The sequence below is a fragment of the Cotesia glomerata genome, linkage group LG8 (assembly GCF_020080835.1).
Source record: "Cotesia glomerata isolate CgM1 linkage group LG8, MPM_Cglom_v2.3, whole genome shotgun sequence".
Taxonomy (NCBI): Eukaryota; Metazoa; Arthropoda; class Insecta; order Hymenoptera; family Braconidae; genus Cotesia; species Cotesia glomerata.
This window is the reverse complement of record NC_058165.1, coordinates 9793374-9818425: the sequence shown is the minus strand read 5'-3', so window position 1 is coordinate 9818425 and position 25052 is coordinate 9793374. Positions and strand designations below refer to the sequence as shown.

General features: G+C 32.5%; 2 protein-coding genes and 1 long non-coding RNA gene across 4 annotated transcripts; 1 reads left to right on the top strand and 2 right to left on the bottom strand.

Annotated features, from left to right (window-relative positions):
* Positions 1–3124: 3124 nt before the first annotated feature.
* On the bottom strand, positions 3125–3428 carry LOC123271010. Its single transcript, XR_006510758.1, has 2 exons — positions 3378–3428; positions 3125–3272 (listed from the first exon to the last, which is right to left on the bottom strand). It is a non-coding gene; the product is annotated as an uncharacterized LOC123271010 (long non-coding RNA).
* A 2443-nt stretch (positions 3429–5871) lies between these two features.
* On the top strand, positions 5872–9729 carry LOC123270048. Its single transcript, XM_044735987.1, has 3 exons — positions 5872–6501; positions 6548–7627; positions 7756–9729. The coding sequence occupies exons 1-3, from the start codon at positions 5872–5874 to the stop codon at positions 9727–9729; spliced, it is 3684 nt and encodes a 1227-aa protein (XP_044591922.1).
* Positions 9730–13385: 3656 nt separating this feature from the next.
* LOC123270766 lies at positions 13386–17120 on the bottom strand. 2 transcript variants are annotated; one of them, XM_044736913.1, is made up of 3 exons: positions 16861–17120; positions 16447–16786; positions 13386–16359 (listed from the first exon to the last, which is right to left on the bottom strand). In XM_044736913.1, the coding sequence occupies exons 1-3, from the start codon at positions 17009–17011 to the stop codon at positions 13680–13682; spliced, it is 3171 nt and encodes a 1056-aa protein (XP_044592848.1). In that variant the 5' UTR covers positions 17012–17120; the 3' UTR covers positions 13386–13679. The 2 variants fall into 2 exon arrangements, with proteins under 2 accessions (XP_044592848.1, XP_044592847.1); XM_044736912.1 differs by having other exon boundaries at positions 13386–16786.
* Between the last annotated feature and the right edge of the window lie 7932 nt (positions 17121–25052).

Sequence of the window (25052 nt, the reverse complement as noted above, 5' to 3'; positions counted from 1 at the left end):
AAAAATTTTTAATCCTAACTGAATCATTTTAAATCATAAGAGGTGACAGAAATTCAAGGAGTATTTTATGATTAGAAATGATTAAAAAATTTCAATCATTATACAAAAAAATCATAGGTAGGAATTAATAAATGACAAAAAAAGAATCATGTTATTGTAATTATTGCGACGTTTCGACTTTTTATTAAGTCTTCATCAGGCTCTGAAAAATACATACATAAATTTATAAATGTTTATAGTTATGGTAAAATTTTATAGTTGGTTATAATAATTTCAATAGAGTGCAATAGAATTGAAATTGCATTTATAAATTTATGCATGTATTATTCAGAGCCTGATGAAGACTCAATAAAGAGTCGAACGTCACAATGATAACAATAACATGATTGTTTTATTTGTCATTTATTGATTCCAACTACCTGTAATTTTTTTGTATCATTTTATGATTTTGGATGCGATAAAAAAATAAAAATTATTAATCATTTTATATTTTGTCAGTTCCATCTCAGTTTTTGAAATGATTTTTAATGATTAATTGTGAAATTTACAAAATAATTTACATGATTTGGTATGATTAAAAATGATTAAAAAATTAATTATTCCAAATCACTTTGTTTAAACAGGGTTATAATAATTTTCTATTATTATTATTGTAATTATAATGTATTTTTTTTAATTGAGAAAAAATTTTTTTTTCACTTAAATTAAAAATGATAGTGAAATATCAAGAACCGTTCACAGAAATTTGCAAAGCACTTATTTGTCCACTGTTTCTACGAATAAGTATATAAATTTTGTGAAATACACCCAACTTAGACTTATTACTATACAAGTTAAATAGACGCATTGATAGTTTCAATAAATATTTAAATTAAATTTTTCCCGCTCATAACATAAGTTGAACACATCTGATTATGTTGTCGGTTTATGAAAAAAATGTTAAATTTTAACATAAAATGAAAGTTGTGTTGCATATGGTTCCATCTATCCAAATTAATTTTTTTTTATCATGGTAAAAGAAATCTATGCCATAGGAATTGTAAGTTATCAGAATTATAGGCAATCGGATTTCTGTGTAATCGGAATTATATCCAATAAAATTTCTAGGCAATTGAATTCCAAGTAATCGGGATTCTAGGTAATCGGTGATCTACTTAGGAATTCATAGGAATTCTACGTCATTGATAATTTGGATAATCGAATTCTGGGTTATGGAAATTGTAATAGGGCTATTTACCCTGTGACGGTAAAACCGCACACGCGTGATAATTATTCGACGCAGCACTGGCGTGTCTCGGTCTTCGGGATCCGACTAGTATTAAGTGGGGGAAATTTTGGGTTTCTTGGTCAGTTGAGTAGAGGCAACAAGTCAGAAGTAGTGCAGTGATCAACGCAATAACATCGCTAGCCAAAACAGTCCAAAGAAGGAAGCCTGAGTTTCCAAGGCACAAAAATTACACAGGTATTGAGACTTTGATTCCTTTGATGAGCCAAGGGGGTCATATACCCGGCTCATCAATTTTACTACTTCTCATTATAAATCAAAATTTTGATAATTCAATTGTTTATAATAATTTGCTCAATAATAATTAATTATTTTAATTGATTTGGTTCGTTAGCAGTTTGAACATTCTACTTGGGGATATTATACCCGAGGAATGTTCTAGACCTCTTGGGTTTGGAAGTCGTGAGTAATTGATTTGTTAATTTGGCCAATCGATAATTGTTAACATCTTAGATTGGTTTAAATAAATTTATTTTATTAATTAAATTCTGAACATCGAGAAGGTTCCAATCGACACGACATAGTATTCGGTACCCGAGGTCCAAAACGTGCTACGCAGCTACGAACAACGGCGTCCATTTTGAGCGCGCAAATTCCTTTGTGAATTTTACTACTCAACAATTTACAATATTAACAACTGGACTATTATTATAAATTATAACAATTGAATTATCGTTTATTAATATTATTTGTTACAAGAAAGTATTATTTATTTAATATAATTTATTGAGAATCGGCTACTGAGTTTCGACGCAATTGAGATCGAATTAACCGTGGATAATTTTTCGTGAATTTATTTTATATTGAGACAAATTGTTTTATTAATCTATATATATATAAGAGATTTCCACCTATATAGTCACTCATCACGATATCTCTGGAACCATTAGAGCTAAAGACTTGAAATTTGGTAGGAATATTCTTTTCACCGAGTAGAGGTCAGCTAAGAACGGATTTTACGAAATTCCACCCCCAAGAGGGGTTGCGGGGGTGTTAATTGAAAAAAATTCACATTTGAAAAATACAGCTCTTATAGGTATTAAACTTAGTCAGGATATTCTTTTTGGCATGTTTGAATTTACTAAGAACTAATTTTATGATATTCCACCCCCAGAAGGGAATGCGGGGGCGTTGAAAATTAAAAAAAAATTTTTATCTTCCAATCTATAGCTTCTAGAACTCTGAAACTTGACCAAAAAATTTTTTTTAGCATCTTTGAGTTTACTGACAACTAATTTTATGATATTTCACCCCTAGAGGGAGTGCGGGGGCGTTAAAAATTAAAAAAATTGTTTTTTCCAATCTATAGCTTTTGAAACTCTGGAACTTGGCCAGAATATTTCTTTTGGCATGTTTGAATTTACTAAGAACTAATTTTATGATATTAAACCCTAAGGAGGTTGTGCGGGGGCGTTAAAAATATTAAAAATTTGTATCTTCCAATCTATTGCTTTAAGAACTTTAAAACTTGGCCAAAATATTTTTTTTGGCATGTTTGAGTTTATCAAGAATTAATTTTATGATATTCAACTCCAAAAGGGTTGTGCGAGGGCGTTAAAAATTAAAAAAAAATGTGTATTCCAATCTATAGCTTTTAGAACTCTGAAACTAGGCTGGAATAGAGTTCGGTAATAATGCCCTTAGAAAAAATGCATGGTGTAAAATAAAAATAAAAAAGTCAAAATATTTAATTAATAGCTGCAATAGATCAAAACTTGAAACGATTTTTATTTCGTCCTGTTAAACAACCAAGAATAAATACTTATAAATTTATACGTTAGTGTTTTTTAATAAAAAGGTAAATTTTAATTTTGACTTTAAAATAATATGACTAATTAATTTTTACAATATTTTTATTATTCCATTCGGCTTTTAACTGTTGCTGCTTGACCATTCTTTGCACCTTTTCATTACTCAGCTTCTCCATTATCTTCATAAATTCCCAAAAAAACGTAAAGGCGTCATACAAGGCTCGATGGAAAGATTTCTGTCATAAAATAAAAAAAAAGGATTAAGTTATTAAAATGAATTATAAATAATACTGTAAATAATAATGTAAAAAATACATGTAAATAATATTGTAAATAATTACATTTCGTGCTTCATCATAAGCTGCGCCAATTGATTCGCTACGAGATTCTTTTGAATGACATAGCTTCATGAGTCCGCCCATCTCTCAAGAAAACTTTTACAACGGTTGTACAACCAACAATGTATGTTCCATTGACTTCTTCAACGTAGTTCAGATAAAACAAAAAATTATTTAATATAATTTTCAATTTTTGATTTTTTAAAGCAATTTCTTTTTTAATTTAACTAAGAACTTTTTTCTTATTCAAATTTTTTTAATTAAAAATTATCTGAGAAGTGTATACATTTTAATTTTGACTTACCAATTATCTGCTTCTTGAGTTCGTGCGACCAATTATCATTCGTAAAAGCCATGTCTCCATGTATAATTAATGTTTCTAAATTTAAATTATCAAGATTCATTATTTTTTATAATTTTTATCGTTGTGTAATGATTTATAGATTAAATATTTATTTTTTATTGATTTTGTTGATTTAATATTTATTTTTGATATATATTTATGTTTTTTATTTATATTTCTATTTTATTTATTTATTTTTGAAATAGCCTTGAAGTTATCTCCAAAACAAATGAATTATTTAACTTCATTAATATTTTTTTAATGTGTCAAAGTTTTAAAGAGAAAACAGATAGCTGTCAAACGAATTATTTTCTAAAAGTAATTTAATTGATAGTTAAAGTGAAATTAATTAATATTATCATGTGAAATGATCATTTACTAAAATTGATTAAAATTGTTCAGTGAAATTATCATCACGAATAATTTAGTGACTTTAATCAACATCTGGACTATCGATACATCATGTGAAATGATCATCGAATGATAAGTTTTTCATTAATTAATATTTTCTTGAATATTTAAATATTTTCATTGCTGCTTGGGATTTTCCAGAAATTAATTTATTATCATAAATAAAAAAAAAAAAAATTTATTAGTTGATATAGCGTTCATCCAATTTTTATTTGAATATAATAATTAGATAATACTAAACTCATTGATCAAAGGTCATTTCTTGAAAGGTTTTTTTAATATTTAGTAAGTTATTATTTGATTTGATTAATATTATTTTATTTATGATGATATTTTAATTTGAATGAATTATTCTGTTATAATCATTTAAAATTTTCCAGTTGCATGAATTTTCTTTCGGTATTTAATCGATTATTAATTCATTGATTGATATTATTTTGTTTATTATAATACTTTATTTTGAATTAATTATTCTGTTATCATTCAATTCTTACTAATTGTATTACATTATTTACTTTTCACAATCTCTTCATCATATTTAATAGGTTATTATTGATTGATTGATATTATTTGGATAATGATCATAATTTAGTTTAAATTAATTATTCTATTAATATTTTATACTTACCGGTTACATATCATAATTTACTTTTCATAATTTCTTTTACCCATACAAATTTTTACTGCACACTAATGGAATCGAGCATTTCTTTCGAAATTATTGAAATTCCCGGCGACGGCGCGTGTCTTTTTTCTTCATTATCGTTTTTATTGTATAACACAGTGTCCTTTAGTGATCAAATAAGAAGTGAAATTATGCTTTACGTGTTTAAAAACTGGCAGAGATTCCAATGCTTTACCAATCAGTTAAATGGAGAACCTTATAGTAATAAACATTCGTACTTTGATGACATGTCGAGGCCCAACACGTATGGAACTCTTTGTGAAATCAAAGCGGCGGCAGAATTATTTACATATGAGTTTCAAGTGTACCAACATGGTCATCTAATAGTTGCGTTTGGAGAAGCAACAAATGGAATTAAAAGATTAAGGTTTACTGGGAATTTTAATAAAGGTCACTTTGACGTTTTACTTCCATTGACTGAACCCATCAATAACGGTGTTTCTCAATCGGAAAGTATTGATAACGTTCAAGCATCTTTCACTCAACCATCACTTTCATCAAGGAGAGGACAAAAACGGCGAAAAAGATTTTCAGGTACAATTAGGTCTAAACAACTTAGAAAATCTGCTTCAAAATATGCGGTAAATCATAAAGAAGTTCAGAGAAAGGCTGTTAAAAAATACAAAAAATCATCCTGAGATCCAAAAAAGCAGTTCAAACGTATGTTAATAATCATCCTGAAGTTATTAATAAAGCTCAAAAGATTATCAGACTAGAAATCCGCATGTTAATAAAGCAGCTACAGCTAAATACCATGAAAAAACAACAAGGACTAAATTATTGCCCTGGACTTCTAAGTGTTTATCTGGTTTTAAATACAATTGTCAAATTGATTATTCCAATGACAAAATTGTCAATCTTGGTCCCCGTTCTCCTTGCCAATGGTGTAATGCTTTGAAATGGAAAGATGAGACTCAAGGAATGTGCTGCAGTAGTGGTAAAGTTCAACTTTCTAAGCTTGGCCTCCATCCTGAACCTTTACACAGCTTATTGACTCATCAGGATCCATTGTCAGAACATTTTCTAAAAATACCCGTAAGTATAATGGATGTTTCCAAATGACATCTTTTGGAGCCAAAGAGGTAAGAGAAGGAAATTTTATGCCAACTTTCAAAGTTCAAGGGCAGGTTTATCACAGAATAGGCAGCTTGATGTCTGAACCTAACCAAAAGCCTTCTTTTCTTCAAATATACTTTGTTGGTGATGAATGTCATGAAAGAGACATCCGTTGTGGAATTTATCCTGGCGTTTATCCGGAATTAGTTCATCAATTGCAGAAGTTGTTATATCAGCATAACCAATATCTTAAGGATTTTAAGGCTGCAATAGATTCAATTCCTAAAGATCAAAAAGACTTCAAAGTAATAATTAATGCTGACAGAAAACCGGCTGGAGAACATAAGGGCCGTTTTAATGCTCCTCAGGCAAAAGAAGTTGCAGTTCTCATTGTCGGACAGGATTTCGAAAAAAGAGACATTGTTCTTCACAGTAGAGACAATAAGTTGATGCGAATTAGTGAAACACACCGCTCATATGATGCTTTACAATATCCTTTGATGTTCTGTTATGGAGAAGATGGCTATCACATCAATATATCTAAGCGTGACGAGACGACTAAACTGCCTCTCGATAAGACAGTATCTGCTTCAGAATTTTACAGCTTTAGGATTATGGAGCGTGAGAATGAAGTGTGCTATTTATTGCGATTCCGCAATCTTTTAAATCAATTTTTAGTTGACATGTACGCAAAAATTGAGACTGAAAGACTTAACTATATTCGTAACAACCAAAAAAAAACTGAGAAGTGAGGAATACGTTCACTTGAAAGATGCTTTGTCAAAAAATGATGAACAATTATCAACAATGGGAAAAATGGTTGTGTTGCCTTCTTCTTTTACTGGAGGACCCCGTTACATGCATGAGCGAACTCAAGATGCAATGACCTATGTACGTCATTATGGACGGCCAGATTTATTTATAACATTCACCTGCAATCCTAAGTGGCCGGAAATAACGCAGCTTTTGAGTGAAGGTCAACAGTCTTATGATAGACATGACATCGTAGCGAGGGTTTTCAATGTGAAAGTGAAACATATGATAAAACTTCTTACAGTAGGTCGTATCTTTGGTGACACAAGGTGTCACATGTACACCATAGAATGGCAAAAACGTGGACTCCCTCATGTTCATATTCTATTATGGTTAGAAGAGAAAATGAGACCAGAGTCTATTGACCAAATTATCTGCGCTGAGTTACCTGATCCAGACATAAATCCAGATCTTTATCAAATTATCAAGACAACCATGGTTCACGGTCCATGTGGATCTTTCAACTTAAAATCACCCTGTATGGTTGATGGTAAGTGCACAAAAAATTTCCCAAAGGAATTTTTAAAAGAAACTCAAACAGGAGATGACGGATATCCCAAGTATCGTAGACGATCACCAGCAGACGGAGGAAAAACTTTCAAACTTAACGGAGTTGAAATCGACAACCGATGGATAGTGCCGTACAATCCCGTTCTATCCCATACCTTCGGGACTCATGTTAATGTTGAGAGTTGTAACTCCGTAAAAGCCATAAAATACATCTGTAATTATTTAAATAAAGGATCTGACCAAGCATCGTTTACCGTTCAGGATTTTGATGAGGTGACGAAGTACCAGGCGGGACGTTACATCAGTAGCTCTGAAGCAGTCTGGCGAATATTTCGTTTTCCTATTCATGACAGGTTTCCTTCGGTGATGCATCTTGCTGTACATCTTGAAAATGGTCAAAGAATTTATTTTACTGAGCAAGATGTGATTGACAAAGTAATTAATCCAAAAAAAACAACACTAATGGCTTTTTTTGAGCTTTGCCAAGTTGATGACTTTGCAAAAACTCTTTTGTATGTTGAAGTTCCAGCTTATTACGTATGGAAAAATAACCGCTTTGATAGAAGAAAAAAGGTAAGGTTGTTTCAGGTTATTTAGGAGTCAAGAAAGATCAAGTTTTAGGTAGAGTTTATACCGTGCATCCCGGAAATACTGAATGTTATCACCTGCGTCTTCTCCTACATGAGATTCGAGGTCCTACATCATTTTCTGCTTTGAAAACTGTTGATGGAGTGATTCATCCAACATTTCAAGCAGCATGTAGAGCACTTGGTCTTCTAGAAGATGACGCTAATTGGTATCGCACTCTGGATGAAGCTTGCATCTCTGATTCGCCCTACACGATCCGTGAGCTGTTTGCCATTATGTTAGTTTTTTGTCATGTTGACGACCCATCGAAATTATGGGAGAAATATCGAGATTATTTTTCAGAAGATATTAAGAGAGAGGTAGAACGAGACGGTGGAAATGTTGAGCTGTTACTTGACGTTATTTACAACAAATGTCTCATACTACTTGAAGATATTGTTATATCAATGTCTGGAAAAACACTTCTTCAGTTCGGCCTCCACTCTCCAACCCAAGATGAAAGGTTTATTGTCACTAATCGTCAATATTTGCGTGAATTGGCTTACGACACCGTCTATTTAACTAAAGTTGTAGCTGAAAATGTTCCTAAATTAAATCTAGAACAGAGAAAAGTTTACAATGAAATTTTAAATTCGATTATATCTGATTCTGGGCAGTTGTATTTTCTTGATGCTCCAGGTGGTACTGGAAAAACGTTTTTAATCAATTTACTGCTTGCGAAAATCAGGAGTGAAAAAAACATCGCTATAGCCGTTGCTTCTTCAGGAATTGCTGCGACTTTGATAGACGGAGGTAAAACAGCTCACTCTGCCTTTAAATTACCTCTCAATTTAGGTTATTCTGAGTCTCCACTTTGTAACATCTCTAAACAGAGTGATATGGCTCATGTGCTGCGAGAAACAAAAATTATTATCTGGGACGAATGCACTATGGCTCACAAAAATGGTATTGAAGCTCTAAACAGATTGCTCAAAGATATTAGAGGTTGCGACCGAATTATGGGAGGAGTAATTGTTCTCTTGGCCGGTGATTTTAGACAAACTTTGCCTGTTGTGCCACGAGGAACACGTGCAGATGAAGTTAAAGCCTCTATTAAGTCATCAATTTTATGGCCTTCGGTCAAAGTTTTATCTTTGACTATCAATATGCGTGTTCATCTTCAGCCAAATTCGAAAGCAGAAGAGTTTTCAAAAATACTGATTGATATAGGTGATGGCCAAATTCCGGAAGAAGACGGAAGAATAAACGTGTCCTATATTAATTGTGAAACTGTCCCAGATTTAATCACCTTGACTGACAAAATATACCCGAATATTGACAAAGCTGGCGATAATTGTAGTTCATGGTTAAAGGAGAGAGCCATCCTCACACCAACCAATGAACAAGTCAATTGTATTAACAACTTTTTGCTGGAGAAACTGCCAACTGAGCAAGTAAGATATGAATCGGTGGACAAAGTACTGGAGGATGAAGAAGCTGTCCACTATCCTGTTGAATTCTTACACACACTCAATCCACCAGGGATACCACCTCATGTTCTTCAACTCAAGATTGGCACTCCAATAATGTTGCTCCGCAATTTAAATCCGCCAAAATTATGTAATGGTACCAGGCTTCAAGTCAAGGTCTTACACAAAAATGTCATTGAAGCCATGATTTTCACCGGAAAATATGAAGGAGAAACTGTATTCATTCCAAGGATCCCTCTGATTCCATCAGATTACCACTTCGAATTTAAACGTCTGCAATTTCCTGTCAAAGTTTGTTATGCCATGACGATTAACAAGGCACAAGGGCAGAGTTTAAAGATGACTGGTATTGATTTAAGAAATGACTGTTTCTCTCATGGCCAACTATACGTGGCATGCTCAAGAGTAAGTTCACCTGACAGCTTGGTCATTCTTCAACCAATAGGAAAACGAAGAATGTTGTATATAAAGAAGTTTTAAGTATTTAATTTTCTATTTTTGACTATATTAATAATTTCTTTAAATTAGATCGATAGAATCAGAAAATAAACAGTAATCCAATCAATAAATATTAAAATTTAAAAAAATTTTTGGATCTACCGCTAGAATGGTTTTTAATTCAATTATTTTAAATATTTTATCTATATAATAATTTCTTTTTACTGTTACAAAAGAAATGTTTATCAAGCTTTCAATTTTGTTTAGTGTTAATTGATTGGATACATTTATAGATTGAAAACGAATAGATATAATAAATAATATATTTTAATAGTTTTCAGGTTTATTGTAAAGCTAAAACTATGAACAATGTGTTTTTTGGATTTTAATTTACATTTCTAATATACAAAATTAGTGATCAAAAAAATTTTAAAACTATGAAAATAATAACAGTATAAAAATAAGAACAATGATAAAATAGAAAATGATAGCAATATGGTAAAAAGTTCATAGTTTTAAATTTATAACCATTGTTCATTTAGAATTAGTTAATAAAAAAGATATAAGTTAAATTACTGTCTTTTTATTTAGCACGACAGAGTATTGATGCCTAGGTTTAAGTTGTTTATATCCAATCTATATTTATATAGATTTGATATGTGTAACAAATTCTAAACTTGATGGCATTGACACTCACGTCGATCCATGGTGTAGGTCTACTGGGGATCCTGCCATGTAAAATAATGGGAAAGCATCGTACGACACAGTACCTCCATGGTGATGTGGAAAGCCGTGTTATTTATTATTTTAACTCATATAAATCGATAAGACCCTAAGTAGTTAAGGGTGTCTTAATTTCGTAAAATCCGTTCATGATAAATAATTAGGCAGCTAGATAACATAATTTAATATTTCTTTCACTTGGCATGTATTTTATGCCACGCGAAGCGGGCGGGTAACGGCTAGTTATTTATAAATCGAAAAATTCCACGTGGTCATTTATATATTGAACTATGGAAGACTAAAATTATTATTGGAATTATTTATAAAAACTATTTATCAGTGTGGATTACGTCCGAGAAAATTTAGTTAGAATTTTACAAAGAATTATTCTTAAGAATTTATTCAAAATTTAAGAAATAAAATTACGAGTTGAAATTGGAGTAAAATTTTACGTCAATATTGTTCCTAAAATTTTATTTAATGTTGAGTATTAAACTCGTGGATAATTTGAAATAAATTCAAACGTCGGTTTTTAGTGTAGATTTTTTGAGAATTAAATTATTAATAGTGGAAATTGTTTATGATTTTAATTGCAGGCTAATGACTGAGAATTAGTAGTAAAAATTAATGTTGTCATTTTTGGAGTAATTTTGTAATTCGGAAAATAAAAGTAAAGTAGAGTCAGTGTGTGTGAAGACGTGTGGGTTATGTGTGTGAAGAAGTGTGGGTTAAGTGTGTGTGAGTGTACGTGTTCTCTGCTTGTTGATGAATTGCCGAGTAGAGTAACTCGTACAGTCCTAGAAGCCGTTGTATAGACGCCAAGTGGGGTACAGCGGCAGTAAGTTAGAAACTGCGGTATAGACGCTCCATAAGAGGGTACCGTCAGGATTAAGAATTTTGATAGAAGCCGTTGTATAAACGCCAAGTAGGGTACAGCGGTAGTAAGTTAGAAACCGCAGTATAGACGCTCCGTATGAGGGTACTGTGGGATTAGGAATTTTTTGGACGACCCCTACTTGTTGATGATTTGCCGAGTAGGGTAATCAAATCTTGGTGCGACGTTTTCTACTTGTTGATGAATTGCTGAGTGGAAGACTAGCACTAAGTCGGAGTCGCCGGTTTTAGCCCGAAATCCTCCGTTAGATATAAGTTGTAGTAGCGACTTTCCGGGGGAAAGCGTGAAGTAAGTTAGTTGTAAGTAAATTAGTTGTAAGTGAGAGGTGTACGTGCAAGGGCACGAGTTGTTATCATATTTTGTTGTTAAATAAATACCGGTCATTTTTGTTAAATAAAAATTTATTTCTTTCAGACCACCTTCCTCCACTCTCTCTCCCTGTAGATTATAAGCTCAGCTCTGGTTTCCGGTTCCAGGAACCGAGATACAAAATCCTGGTGGCGCCCTTGTTAATTTAGAATCATTTTGCTAGGTATTATTTTATTTTATTAAATTAATTGAGGGGCTAATGAGCGGAAAAAACACCCGTTACAAAATCTAGGTAATCGGGATCTAAGTCACCGGTAATCTAACTAATTGGTCTATAGGTAATAGACGTCTTCTCTTGTGTGTTTAGTTAATTAGAGATGGAGCTATGTATATGTTAACTTTGGACTTGCGGATAAAGTTGTATAGTAGGTAGACATGACTAGGAGCGGGATTTTTGAGAATAAGATGTAAGTCAATAGGGGGTTTGAAATTCAGTTTTTCTAGCGTTTTAAGTAGGGCTGGGCGGTGTACACTGTATAAAGGACAGTTCCAGAAGAAATGGTCTAGATCTTGAGATGTAAGTCTACAATCACAAATTGGAGTTTCAGCTAGGTTTTTCCTGTACACTGAGAGACAGTTTTATTAAATACTAATAAACGCTTATTTGTATTTAGTAAAACACGTATTTGGCTCATGCGCAAATAAAAAATTTATTAAATACAAATAAAATTTTTATTTGGACCAGTTTTGAGATTTTATTAGTATTTAATAGGTATTTATTAATATTTAATAAACGTTTATTAGTATTTAATACGCGTTTATTAGTGTATAATACGTTTTTATTTATACACAAAATAACTTAGTTTTTTAGAAATCAATGAAAAATAAGATAAAAACGTCATAATCGGTTTTTTTTGTTAATAAATGTTTGTCAACAAATTTTATAATAAATCTATCTATTATCACCAAATAATGTTAAACTATTGACGATTATCCATAGTTTCAAATTAAAAAATGTATATCAGGAAATGGAATTTTATAATGAAAATACATAGAATTTTTTTTTTAATTTTTAAAGATAAATATTTATGACACTGAAGTTGACAGATAAATTAAAAAAAATTTTTTTTTATTTTATAGCAATTAAATTATTATAAAAATAATATGATCAAAAAGTTCTACATGTGAAAATTAATAAAAATTACAAGTGAAAATTTTCAGAAGCATTTTTTTACTGTGATTGATTTGTTAAAAAAATTTTTAAAATTCACAGCTGACGGCTAACTTCAGTGTTATGAATATTTATAAAAAAAAATAATTAAAATTTATTATATTTAACTAACTTTTCTTTTATTAAAAATCACTACATGATATAATAATGGTAGCATTCGCACTTGTGCTGACATTAAAATTAAAAATCAAATAAGGCTAACCGCAAACAGGTTATAAATATACACATATATACATTGAATTACTTAAAGAAATTTTAATTTTTATATGCGTTGAAAAATTGGCCACAATGCATCTAAATCCTTTTCTTTTGATAAAACATCCATTGGTTAATAGACACTCTTCACTGTTTAATAATTATTTTAATTTTTATTCACTATTAATAAACAATAACTCCGAATTCTACGCCTTGACTTCAGCATTAAAGATGGCTACCGTTAAAGCGAGACTGGCGGTGGTTTTAATAAACACATATTAGTATCTAATAAAATTTTATTAAATACTAATAAAATTTTATTCACTGCAAAACAAATGATATTTATATTTATTTATTTATTTATTTATTACTTGAAAACATCTCAACAGCCCGAAGGCCAATTACAGAGAATTCTGATTTACAATATGTAATACAAGAGGCGCGTTAACGGTTAGCAAAATACTTAACAATTATTGAGTTATTCAATAATAACAGAAACTTACATAGAATTTTAAAGAAATTTTAATACATTAATACACTAATGCTGGATGAAATTATTACATAATATAAGATATAATTTACATTATTATTAATATAAAGATATAATTTACAAACCTAATTGTTTTAGTGATACTATTTTCATCTAGTGTTAACTACCAGTGATGCAAGGGCACTGGGACTAATTGATGAAGAAGACTCAAGCAGGTCAAAATTATTACTTTGACGTACAATAATGTTACATGCATTAATCATTCTATATAATGGTGATGATGAAGTGAAATTATTTTTAATTTTTGGTGGATAGAAAAGCTGATCAGAGCGTAGTAATCTTTGAGGTACTTGTATAGGTATAATTTCAAGGAATCTGGGACATTCTATATTATTAGACAGAATGCTCGTCATAATAAGTACAGAAGCACAGATCCTTCTTTCTTCCAACGTTAAAAGATTTGTCTCTGCACACATGGCCAGGTAATCATTTCCCCTATCAGGATAAACTCCATATTTTTTAAATAAAAAGTATTTGACGAATTTTCTCTGGACTTTTTCAATGAGACTGATTTGCTTTTTATAAGTTGGTGACCACACTACAGATGCATATTCTAATCTTGATCTAACAAGTGATATATAAAGGGCTTTAACGGCATTCAGGTTCTTAAATTTTTTGGAAGACCGAATCACAAAACCGAGAATTTTAGTCGTTGAACGTACAAGATTTGTGTAATGATCATAGAAAGTTAACTGGTAGTCAAAAGTTATGCCTAGATCATTAACTGTTTGGACCCTATCTAAAGTCTTGCTGTCAATAGTGTAATCAAATAAAATTAAACAGTTAGATTTGTGAAATGATATTATTTTACACTTAGTCTTGTTTAGAAAAAGTTTATTATCCATACACCAACTGGCAAATATATTCAGATTATATTGTAAGAATTCACAATCATTGGAATTGCGTATGACATGATAGATCTTGGCATCATCAGCAAATAGATCAATGTAAACCGATAGCAAGAATCCAACGTCATTAATAAATATAATAAACAATAACGGACCAAGATTAGATCCTTGCGGAACTCCAGACGTTGAATAGAATACATGAGATAGATAACCATTAAAAAGTACATAATTTTTTCTATTTGAGAGATATGATATCATTAAGTTGACTAGCTGTCCGGGGATGTCAAGATCTACTAATTTGTCAATAAGTATATGAATATCCACCTTATCAAAGGCTTTAGAGAAGTCCGTGTGTATAACATCAACCTGTTTCCCATTCGAAATATTATCTGAAATAAATTGAGTGTATGGAAGCAGATTCGTTACCACAGACCTTCTCTTCAGGAAGCCATGTTGTGAAGGTGTAATATATGGAGTAAAGTATGAAAGTAAATGTTCATATAAAATCATTTCAAAAATCCTAGCAAATGCAGGTATGATTGAGACAGGTCTGTAATTATCAATAAGTGACTTATCCCCGGATTTGTGAATTGGACATACTTTGGAAGTTTTCCACATGTCAGGAAAAATACCCTTAGTAAGACAGTCATGGAAGATAATTTTTAGAGGTAGGATTAATGCACTGGAACAATCCTTTACTACTTTACAAGGGATACCATCTAGTCCCGATGACATTTTATTGGGAAGTTTATTTATACACCGCATTATATCAAGCTCAGTAGGTAACTCAATACCACCCAAAAGTACTCTGTTATTGACTGTAAGACAAAAGAACACATCATCATCAAATTTTTCATATACACTACTGAAAAATTTGGCAAAAGAGTTAGCAATTATTTCAGAATCATCTACATAGATACCATCTAATAAAAAGCTACTGGGAAATTGACTGCAATTTTTTTTAGACTTAATATAATTCCAAAATGACTTGGGATCCGAAATTAGTTTATCCTCAGTACGTTTTATGTAATTATTATATGCTGATTTAATTTTTACTTTTAGAGTTTTTCTGAAATGCTTATATTGTTGAGAGTTGTTATAAGATTTATCCATATTAAGTTTACGACGAGATTGTTCTTTGGCCTTACAGTCATTAATGATGTCAGAGGTAAACCAAGGAGGATATTTGGATGGCCTGTATGTTAGATTAGTAATGCTAGGTATAGATTTAGAGAATGCCGAATCTAAACTATTGTAAAGATATTTACATTTTTCATTCGGAGAATGAAGATCGTGTAATGGTTCCCAACTTATAAGTTTAAGTTCCGATATAAGATGCAATCTGTCCATTTTATGAAAATTATAATTACCTAGCGGCTTTTTCAGAGGGTATCTATTTCTTACCACGCTAGCAGAGACAAGTATCCTCAACGCCGGATGATAAGTATCAAGTTTTACCACAGGCGATTGTTCCTCCACAACTAAGCAATCCACCGATGAAAACACTAAGTCAAGTATTCTACCATTGATGTTCAAAACATCATTGAACTGATTTAAATTGTTTAGTAGGGAGAAATTAATGAGTATGTCAGCCTTCATATCCAGACCACCATTAAGAGAGTCAGAAAAATACGGAGAATTGAAATCACCCAAAAGTACCAGTGCTCCAGCATCTATGACAGGGTCAGACGAGAGAAGCTCAAGGATGTCAGAATAGATTTGTGCAGGCAGATCAGGTGGAATATATATAGTCACTAAGTGAATTTTAAGACCATGATTAATGATTTGAATACCTACTATCTCAATCTGGAGGAATTCTTTAAGGATATTATTAAACTTTAAAGGTGCTACATTAAGAGAATTCCTGCAGGCAATTAGTACACCTCCACCCGACCTCCTGAACTCCTCCCGTCTATCACATCTAAAAACAGAATAATTATTATTAAAAATTTCATTATCAAAAACACCAGATTTAAGCCATGTTTCAGAGAAAGCAAAAAGGTCATACTCAGCCATAAAACTTTTACTATAAATTTGATCCAGCTTAGAATTTAATCCCCTAACATTCTGATAGTATAATGTTAGGCCTGAAGATCTAAGGTTTATGCTGTTGTTATTCTCGGAGTCGACGCTGAAATAGTTCGACGATCCTGAACTATGGTCGGTTGACCATTTCGAGTGACAATTCTCAAATTCTTCTCCCCAGCTGCTGTCCTCTCCAGAAGTTGTTGACGGACTAGTTTCTGCTCCTCCCTCTGTAGTTCTGTGCGGTCTTGCACAATCGAAAGGTTCATCGGAAGTGTAGGAATTGATTTCTTCTTTTTCTCCAGAATTAGAGATGATATGATCTGGTCAACAGAAATGTGGTTAACTAATGCAACCTTAATTGGTCTAGGCCGTAACAAGCTATTCGAGAATTTACCAATTCTGGAGCAGGATAAAAACCCAACATTATTTGCCAGACTGTTACAGATATTCTGCACTCGTTTCATATCATCTGTTAGTCGCTCCGACGAAGAATCTGAAGAAGATTCACTTAATCCAAGGAATAAGACGTTATTTCTTCTGAGCATTCTGTCATCAACTTCCCTTAAAATGGCATTGTTATCAGTTGAGATTTGGATGTCTGAGATTTTGTTAGTGAGCTCCGTTAATTTCACTTCATTAGCTACTATAGAGTCAGTGTTTGTAGATACACATGAGTCAAGGTGTGTAATTTTGTTCTCTACAGTGCTAATTCTTTTATGAAATTGCTCAGTGAAGGTTTTCACTTGTGATTTTAGCCCATCCACGCTTTTGACAACAGTAGATAACTCCGTTTTAATGTCATTTTTGAAGTCATTTCGCATCGCCAAGATTTCTTGCTTCAGCATCTCACGTATATCTTCAGCAGAAGAAGAACCACGTCTGCCGCAGCATCTTTGATAAGATCCCCCAGTGAGCGGTACAGCTTGTTTAGCACAACTGGGGTGATAAAAAGACAGACAGCTCGAACATTGAACTTGTTCCTTTACAATACCCTGTGAGCAACCGCGACATTTAGCACCGATAGGTGTAGTAGTTGATTTGCCATCCTTGGGATCATTCATGATTGTAGACAGGTTTTAGTACACAGAGTACAGTACAGTATATAAACACAGTATCTTAATATATATGTTTATGTTTTTGTTTTGCTGTCACTCTTCACTCTACACTCTTCAAGGTGACGTATTATAAGTATATAGTAATATAAGTATACAGCAAAAATAGCAAGTGAATACGGCACTAAGCTGAAGATAGTGACTATATACACGAATTAAGGTACCCCTTATTGGAACAGCTATCAATTACGGCACTGAACTTGTAAAATGTGCTAATACCACTTCAGTAATATAATATTACCACTTATATTTAATTATTTACAATATTTACAATATTTGTGATTTTTATTCTATTTTACGTAATCAATTATATTTAGATTAATTACAGATGAATCACTGAGAATAATTATATTTCAATTCACAAATAATCAGGTGAATCTTGATAACGCCACGTGTAAAGTGGCTAAAGTAACTCACTGCACGCAGTTTATAAAATAGCTTATGTATTATTAAAAATATTGCATAAACCACAAATGTTTATAATTAAACATATAAACCAATTAATAAGCCACACTATTATATGTCATTCACAATTTTATATTATAAATGTTACTGGTAATTACTATTGAAATACGGAGCTCTACTTACAGTAGGTGTATAGTACGTTAACGTCACAACGAACTATATGTAATTAATATTTATTGACAAGTAGTACTAACATAAAGAAATTCCAAGTACGCGTTTTTATTTGCTCCCGGGAAAAAATGATCAGATCTGATCAGATATGAACAGGCATGAGTCTTCAGGTCTGATCAGATATGAAAAATGACCGGGTCTGATCAGACCTGGGCAGGCATGTTCATGTCTGATCAGATATGTTCATGTCTGACTCGATCAGGTCCATGAAAAAAAAAAAAAAGATTGGTGCCGACGGGGATTTGAACCATGTACGTTGCGCTCTTTAGATTTATACTTTACCTGTTGACCCAATGACTTATCTTAACTCTAGCGTACCTTTCAAACTACTTTAAGTAATTTAAATTTTATACATGACTTATCCTTATAGTTAACGGAGTTCTATACTTAATTTATTAATTATTAATAATTAATTATACACAGTAAAAAATTTCGCGTCATTGCGTTAAAAAATTTTGTGTTAAAAATTTTTATGTTAAATATTTAACACTTTTTTGTGTTGATTTAACAGAATAAATGTTAAATTTACATATAAAAGTGTTAAATATTTAACACAAAAATTTTTAACACAAAATTTTTTAACGATTTTTGACTCAATGACGCAAAATTTTTTACTGTGTATATTAGAGTGATTTATTTGGGACGGCTATGTATTTTTTCCGCTCCATTAACATATGGTTCTATGTAAAGTAAAAAAAAAATTTCTTCAAGGTTTATTCCGTAATTATAATTTTATTGTTTTCTTTTAAAATTGAAGTTTTTTTTTAGTTAAAACGTATTGGAAATGAAGAATTATTTGTGTGTTCTACAATTTAGCAGCCTTTGACACTACTGCAATGGATCAAGACGTACACAGTAAAAAATTTTTCGTCATTGCGTAAAGTGTAAAAATGTTTGTGTAGAATTTAACATTTAAGTGTGTAAAATTTAACATTTTAGTATGTTGATTCAACACAAGAGAGTGTTGATTCAACACAAATTGTGTAAAAAAAAGTCATCAATACAAATTTTTGTGTTAAATTTGACGAAAAATTTTTAACTGTGTAGCTTAAGATAATAACAGACACCTTGAAAGGACTTATTATCGCCTATCGATATCAACTGATATATTTTGGTATTTTCACGCTATCAAACTCAAACTTTTACTAAATAATCTTATTTTTCGCGTATTCAATGGAACACAGTAAAAAATTTTATGTCATTGCGTCAAAATTCATCGTTAAAAATCATCGTTTTGGCATGGAAAATTAAAAAGTTCATACTTATATAAGTCGAAATTTTTGATCAAAGTTGTACATTTAAAATTTATAAGGGGATAGAAACTGATACGTCATACGGAACAAATTAATTTTAAAAATAGAACTGCAGTCTATAGTTCAATAAAATTTTTCTTCCAGACTTAAAATATCATTTAAGAGGGTAAATCATGCATGAACAGTTCTTGTCAGCTGATATATGGAGTTTTAATCCTTATCTATTTTAGGCTAGACCATACATGATCAGACATGGACAGGTCTGATCAGGTCTGAGCGTATTTAACGCTTCAGACATGAACAGACAAGAGCAAGCATGAACAGGCTTGATCAGGTCTGATCAGGTCTGAGCGTATTCAACACCAGACATGAGCAGACATGAACAGGCATGGACAGGTCTGATCAGGTCTGAGCGTATTTAACGGTTCAGACATGAACAGGCATGGACAGGCTTGATCAGGTCTGAGCGCATTTAATGCTTCATACATGAACAGGCATGAACAGTCATGAGCAGGCATGAACAGGCTTGATCAGGTTTGATCAGGTCTGAGCGTATTTAACACCAGACATGAAAAGGCATGGACAGGTCTGATCAGGTCTGAGCGTATTTAACAGTTCAAACATGAACAGGCATGGACAGGTCTGATAAGGCCTGATCATACATGAACAGGTCTGATCAGGTCGGATTTCAGGCCTAATCAGATATGAACAGGTCTGATCAGTCCTGATCATTTTTTCCCGGGCTGTGAATAAAATTGTCTCTCAGTGTAGGCACTGGCGTTGCGATTATAGTGGTTTAATCGCATTCGGCAAAAGGTTGTGCTTGCTGGCCTAATGATGTCTACTTTCCTGAACCATGGTTTACTAAAGTTTTCCTAGTAATGTTGAAAATATTGTTTACCTTTAAATCTGCTGTTTAGTCTTAGAAGTTTATCCACAGATGATATAATTATATCAGAAAAGTGCATGTAAAGGTCAGTGAACGGAATTTTTGTTTTTTAGGAATCTTTATTTAGCATTGTAGCTTCTCTGGCCAGGTAGTCAGCTTCTTCGTTGCCTTGGATTACTATGTGACTTGGTATCCAGGTTAATTTGATGACTAGGTTTTGCTATTGGGCTTGGTGTAGTTTGTTTAAAATCGAGGGAATTAAGTAGTTTTTGGAGTTAGCTGGGTCCGAACCGATTAGGGTTTGTAGAGCACTAAGGGAGTCTGTGAAGATAACTGAAGATTGAATTTGATGATTTGTGATTATGTCTATCGTTTTACTTATGGCAAGGCATTCGGCGGTGAAGATTGAAGAGAATTTATTGATGGTGTATGATAGATTTAAGTTTAGCTGGAGACAGTGGATGCCTATACCCACATGTTGATCTTTTGTGGTTTTTGAGCCATCGGTGAAGAACAAGGTATCCGCTCTGTGATGCTTGTTGACAAATTCGTTAAATTTCTTTTGAACTGTTTTATTAACTATTGTTTTAAAGTTTGTACCTGATGTGATGTCGATTTTTGGTGTGTACAGTCTGATTGTATAAGGGTATTCCCATATAGGAAAGAACAACGGGCCCAGGCTTGGCCCAACTCTGTGAAACTCTGGCCCAAGCTTGTAAGCCAGAGTTGGCCCAGCCTTGGTGGAAGTCTGGAATGATAACATGGGGCCACGGTTGGTTGCCATGACTGGGCCAAGCTTGGTTGCCATGGCTGGGCCAAGCTTGGTTGCCAGGGCTGAGCCATAGTTAATTTTCAAAAATTTTTTAAATTTTATTTCTGATGTAGAGCTAACGCAAATTCAGACCGCTTAACTCTTAATTTAAACCTAATTTTCGCAAAGTAAAGAAATAAAGTGAAATTCGCATCCGTCCTAACCGAGATTCGAACCCGAGCCGCGCGCTTGCCAGACCGATAACGAACCCTTTACACCGTACGACCGATATGTTGAAATACATCTCATCATTCTCATAAACTAAATCTATAAGGTGACGGTTTATTTATATAACTTATGATATTTAATATTGTGTTTTGATGAAAATTAACTATTTTTTACAAATGTTTACTAGGTAAAAAAATGCAAGAGTCAATTTCTTATATTACTTGAGGGGTTAGGGGTAGTCAGAGGCACGAAAAAATGAGAATTTTCAGTATTTTTTTTTGCTATTAAATCATGTTATTTGACAAAAGTAGTAATATGGCATTATTATACAATTTTTTGACTTGAAGTCACGAAAATTTCAAAAAAAAAAAATATAATTTCCAAAGTTATAGCTGTCTGTGTTGACCCAGTTCCAAAAAAAGGTCCTTGCGGTGACAATCATAAGTCCTTGGAGATTCATCTAAAATCAATCGGATGAAAAAAATTAGTTTTATAAATAGATAATCCTGGGCCTGATCGAAGGATTTTTTTTTCAAAAATTAACAAAATGGCGGCCTCAGGAAATTTGTCTAGATTTTTGGGAAAAAATCAACAGTTAATTGGTCTTAAAAATCGAAATTTTTGAAAAAAAAAAAATCCTTCGATCAGGCTCGAGTTTATTATGTATTCTAAAAGCTGTATAAATTTTATTAAAATCTACTGAGCGGTTTTCGAGTTACAGTTGTCACCAGTTCAAAAAACATAGTTTTGAGAAAAACGCGTTTAAAGTTTCACACTAGATTCACGTACAGAAATACGAATTATTAAATTACTTACATCGAGTCATCTATTCCTGGGCCATATAATAGTTCTTCAGCCATTGTGGAAGTTTCCAAAACATCAATTTGCTGTTGCCTACGAAGCATTCTGCCTTCCCGAGTGTTATCGTTGGCGCGCTGATTTGCCACTTTCACACGTGCAGCATCCAATTTTTCAGCATACCGATGGGAATTAGACAGTTTATTTGTCTATTACTTTTCCTGTAAGCCTACCTCTACCACCAAGACCTTTTTGTTTAGTTTTCAGAGTACGCAGTCGAGTCCCCATCCGCTTCTGAACATGGCCGATACATTCCTTTTTATTTATGGTTGTATTTTTGTAAGGATCTGCTTTTATAATTCCAGAATAGGTTTTCGAATCGCCATCGCCAATGTAGTTTGTATATTTAACTCCATGTTTTGTTTCAGACTGCTGAAACATTTCAATCATCGCATCCACCTCCATTTTCCCCGAAGACCCTTGTGATTAGCACTACACTCATTTTCATGCAATTCATACCATTCCTCGAACTCAACCGTATTTCTTTTCTTTTTCCAATACTCACAAAGCTTACAATAAGCACTTTTAATGTTTATATCAAGAATCTTTCCAGTATAATAGCCAATTATAGAAGAAACTCCAAATGACGATGTAAATCCCCGTTTTTGCCAGGTTCCATCTCCCGATACAGTCAAATCGTTCTTATTCTCATTTTCACTTGTCGCTTCTTTTTCTTGATTCACAGCTTTTTTCATCAAGGCTTCTGCAACGGTTTTACCACAATCCAAAATGTGCTTCAATAATATTGTATGCGTAGCTTTATCTAAAAAAGACGGCATGTCCATCAGGCCACAAAACTTGTATAAACCTTCGTATCCTATCCCTAGTATTCTCATCACAAAAATAAAGCGTCTATTTATTTCATAAGAATGCCCAATGAAAAAGCAGGAAGGAATATATTCACTGTCACAGTTATTAAATGAAACTACAATTTTAAATCCCAGCCCACGTGTACTAACTGTTAGAAATTCAATGTTTCCATCACATTTTTTACATTTCACAAGAGCAGAAATGGCAGTGAATACCGTAATAAAATTAATTATTCGAAATTCAGAGGTGCAACTTTCGGGTACATCGTTTTCAGTATTTTGTTTCAGTTTTTTAGACGATGTACTCCGAACACTTTCATCACGTTCCGCCGTTTTTGGGTTAAATATATTTTTTCGTTTCTTTGAATACGACTTACGGATATTTTCAGATTTCCGAACTTCTCTCGAAACTTTTCTCGTATCACGTCCCATAATAAATAACTTCAAAAATAATATATTTTAGTAACGCACAACTATCGACTGCTCTCCGCAACTGCCACAGGCATACTAGTGACGTGGCGAAAAAAAAATAATTTGTAGCACTTATACTACCTAGAAATTGTAATTATATATATTTAGGTATTTATAAATTTAGGTACTACTACATACACCAAAGTCTTAGTTCATGGATGACAATAGAACCCTAAAAGGAGGTTTCTTGAAGCTGCCGCTAGCTATCTGCTCCCGAGCGCTTTGAAGTACCCGAGCTCTCTTTGTTATTTGTCGAATAACTCAAAAACTAATTATCGGATCGACTTGAAATTTTCAGAGAATATTTTTAAGATATTACACATAACGAAAATGCAAAAAAAAACAGTTGATTTTTTGAAAATTCTGACTACCCCTAACCCCTTAACATATCAGAGCCACTTGCGGTCTGTCGCTGTGCCGCTAATGCTGGAGCGGGAAGTTTCGAGACGTACGCATGGGCGACAGTAACACCCCTAGGGACAAATATAAAAAACAATATCCTAGCTCAGAGTGTCAATTGTTCTCAAGCATTCCACATTATTCTACCTTCCACCCGGTAACTTCTTGTAAAACTATTTTATATAAAAATATTTATAATACTTTATATTTCGTGTTTCATATATGCAAGAGAAATTACAATTATCAAGGTAAATGACAATTATCAATTGAATTGAATAAAATTTCGAATTCTATAATCTAAAATTTTATATATTTTTGACAAGGACTTGTATTAAAATAAATTGTATAGAATATTGATCATTTTATTGACTTAAAAATATTATACACGTTACTGTAAATTGTGTTTTTAATTTGGTTATTTTTTTTTTACGGCAGATTTATTATATTTTATTGTCAGTTAATATTATTTATAAATGCTATTGTTTAATTTTTATGTGAACAATTCATAAAATCTTTATAATGAAAATTTATATTTTCCTATATAGAAAATGAATCCAGAAGAGAATAATGAAAGACTCCCTCAAGTAGGGGACTCCATGGATTACGGAGGATATTCTTTTATCTGCTTCACGCGTACTGAAGTAGTAAGCAAATTTCACTGTGAACTCAAAGACTTTTGCGGATGTCCCGCCTTGTTGTGGGTATGGGCGTCTTCACAGACTTCACCATTAGGTCTTCATGCCAACCATCCTGAAGAAGACGATTTGAATAGTGGAGTAAGACGTCTTCCCGTTATTAATGGACATGCACGAAACGGCCTTGGATCTTCACAACGGTAGATTGATATTCTTTTTTAAATAATTTAAGAATTCATTTAATATTAATAATATATCGTTTTTTTTTTTTTTTTTTTTCCACAGTATCCCTGCCAGACAGTCATCTCGACCAGTAGTAAATTCATGGATGAATAAAAATCCAAAAAGACCACGATCTGCGAGCACTCGAATTCAATCACCTCGAACCCTGATAGAAATGGCTGTAATGCTCAATAATTATCCGCAGTCACGGACAAAATTTATCAAGGTACTTGCCATGGAAACGACAATTCAACGGCGATACTATTTGCGGATGACGAGATTTTAGAACGACTTGGTCGACAAAATGAAATATTCTTAGATAC